Here is a 3,151-nt window from a genome sequence, read left to right as displayed (position 1 = left end):
TGGAGCAATGATTTGAGTTGCGTTTCCCTGACTCACAGTTGCAGTAGCAAAACTCGTATTTGGCACAACTGTTATCGTAACCTGGTTGCCAGTAGTCCCTTGGAAAATAGTTGCTGGGCTGTTTGAGATCAACTGGCCTGGCAAAATCTGTAAATTAGAAATGGGTACTGTTTGCACTGCCCCTTGGGGTGGGATTGCACCCGGGACCAGCTGAACATTTTGCTGTCCAACTAGCAGCTGTTGAGCTGGAGACTGCCCTTGAACTCCAAAACCTTGTGCCTGGTTATTGGCCATCTGATAAACCACCTGAGGGCTAGGAGCTCTTGCATTGTTTGGTGGAGGAATCTGTGGAGCTGGGAGTATAAGCTTCCCCCCTGGAGTGGAGGGGCCTCTTTTCGGAAGAAGCAGTTGTTTTATCAGACTAGATTCACTAGAGTTGGGCTGAGCAACTCCTGTATTAGCCTGTTGTGACTGAACTTGCATTTGCATCGGTTGTTGTGCCTGTACCTGCTGCTGTGATGATGCTGGGGAGCTGCTGCTGCTGCTGCTGCTGCTGCCTCTTTACAGAAAGCATCTGGCTAACAGTAGGAGGGGGTCCTTGTGACTGAGGAGTCGTAGATGAAGATGACATAACTGTAGGGACTTGATTATTTGTAACTGCACCTGGGGATGGTGAAGACGATGGAGTAATGCTTGGCTGTCCGGCCAACTGGACAGTTTGACCACCAGGAATAGAAGCTGGGTTAGCAAGCACAATTTGATGGATGGCTGGTGCGTATGTCTGACCTTGCTGAGCTGGCTGGCTTACAATCACTACACTTTGCTGGGAGGGTGGTGGAGGCTGCTGCTGTGGCTGCTGTCCCACAGCTGATGGAACTTGCTGAGATGGCAGAGGCTTTGGTGCAATATTCTGAAACCCTACTCTGGATGTTGGTGGGTTTTGGACACCTGCGATTGTAACCACCTGCCCAGCTGCTACTTGGAAATTCTGAACTGTGGTGGCAGAAACAATGTTAGATGCAGAGGTGGTGACGTACTGCTGTGGGGTTATGATGACTGTATCTTGCTGCTGGTTACCTGCAGAGGACTGCTGAGATGATGTCTGCCCAGGTTGTGATGATGTGCTGATTAGCTGTTGACCCTGTGAAACTGCTGAACTGCATGCTGGTATGTTTTGTACTCTGCCAAATATATGACCCTGAGGTACAGCTTGCTGAATTACGGTAACAGGAGTGCCTGAAGGTATCTGTCCTGGTACCACTGCATGCAGTGGAGACTGTTGTTGAATTACAGGTGAGTGGTGAAGCAACGTCTGAGAACCCACAACAGTAACAGACGGCTGTTGGCCTGTAGCGCTGTGATTTTGATTAGAAGCTTGTGGTGCTCCTCCTACAGCAATAGTAACAGGAACTGCAGACTGAGGAACAGAGCTCTGTATTACTGTGGCCTTCACTACTTCACAGGTTATTGGACCTTTATTCTGTATAACAGTCATTGGAGCATTTTGTTGTGTATGAATAGAAGGATTCTGTGGAATTCTAGAAACAGTCTGTGCCACAGTATGAACACCTTGAATTGGAAAAGACATCTGTGTTGCTGTCAAAGTCGAAGACTGGTTAATAGAGGTCCTCTGATAGTGATTTCCTACAGTTGGTAGTCCATGTGGGATTCCTGTAGAAATAAACACAGCAGAAGTTTGGAAGCAGAAATTATTTCAAAACACACTAACATAACAAATTCTGAAAAAACGGAGGCTTGAAGTTGTCGTTCTATATGAAGCAGTTTCTCTTCTCGGCTACACTGCATCCAAATTAAAGATGCAGCAACAATGTCTGTCTGCTGACTGGACCTTTATGGGTTACAAATCAAACACTAGAATGGCATGCAAGTACATACTGCAACACTATTCCCAACAGTATTAAATAAACTTTGTATTTAATTAATTTAAAAACCTGCTGGCAAAGGAGACGAAGACACATCAGGAATTGAATCAACCCGGACAACTGGGGTAGACGAAGTTGGTGGCTGCTGATAGTACATCTGAATGGGAAGTGGTATAGCTCTCCTCTTCACTCCTACCACATGTATATGTGCTTGACCATTGTTACTTGGATCTTCTACTCTCTTCACTGTATGATTTGGAAAGACAGTTCTGCAAAACACAACAAAAAACTATGTTAACAAACACAGTAACTCAATCCTCTTGCAAAGTTTTTGTTTAAGCTAACTGCTCTTGTAACTGCACAAATTGCATCTTTACAATACAGCATGAATTTCCAATAGCATGTGAGTATGCATCATTGAGGACTAGCAGGTCCACCAGATGGCCAAGATTTCACACAAGCTAAGTGCAAACTACAAAATCTCAGAAAACTACTTTGGAAAGAATTAAAAGGACTATAAGCACAGAAGGAACCCTATCAAAGACCCTGAAAGAGAATGAAGTAAAATTAACAAAACTCTAAACACTTGTTTCAATTAAAATTCTAAAACTGGATGTCTTACAACTCAGTAGATCTTCACTCACAGAACTGTAAAGCTACAGGTTAGCACTGAGCACATACAATTGTTTCATTATTGTTACATGAATTCTTGTCTTACCGCAGGCATTTATAAAATCCAGTTGATGTTAGGATTCCACCTCGAGCTAATTTACTACAAGTAGAGAGGTATTCAGAGTACATTTCTGCTCGAGAGACTGAGCAATCAAGATTCACCTCAAAATGGGCATTCAACCTGAGGATGAAAAAATAAACTATGAAGCCAAACATAGAGAGTACTTTTAAAAGGTTGTTGTAACACTTCTGTCTTATCACAGAGACTTTTGAGAGATCTGACCACAACATGGAAAATTAGCATACTGCTTTGCCAAATGTCCATTCCACACTTTCTCCTGCTCTCTGCTTATGAACCAACACACAGGACCCCAACACATGCAGTTTTACACGCAACATCTTATTTATATATGTAATTACGCAAAAGTTTCTATATATGCCTTTTTTATTGCATATCCCAAAACCAAACCAAAAGATAATGAATTGTTTGGGGATGTCTAATTTCCCACAGCTCTGTTCTTATTTCTTAATTATTCTATTTAGTAAGAGATGGACCGAATGATGGCTAATTCTTCATCCGACATTCCTATCAGAAG

General features: G+C 43.0%; 1 protein-coding gene across 1 annotated transcript in view; it reads right to left on the bottom strand.

Moving 5' to 3' along the window:
* The window catches only part of ARID2 (AT rich interactive domain 2 (ARID, RFX-like)), a gene marked incomplete at its 5' end in the record, with an annotated part of 93,274 nt that overhangs the window by 22,734 nt on the left and 67,389 nt on the right, over positions 1–3,151 (bottom strand). Inside the window, 4 exon segments of the mRNA XM_009077182.1 lie at positions 2–532; positions 534–1,671; positions 1,953–2,152; positions 2,602–2,736. Of these exon segments, the coding sequence (XP_009075430.1) occupies positions 2–532; positions 534–1,671; positions 1,953–2,152; positions 2,602–2,736 (2,004 nt within the window).

Source organism: Acanthisitta chloris, unplaced genomic scaffold, assembly GCF_000695815.1.
Source record: "Acanthisitta chloris isolate BGI_N310 unplaced genomic scaffold, ASM69581v1 scaffold23146, whole genome shotgun sequence".
Lineage (NCBI taxonomy): Eukaryota > Metazoa > Chordata > Aves > Passeriformes > Acanthisittidae > Acanthisitta > Acanthisitta chloris.
Note: the sequence above shows the minus strand (reverse complement) of the source record. Positions and strands in the feature narration are given on the sequence as shown.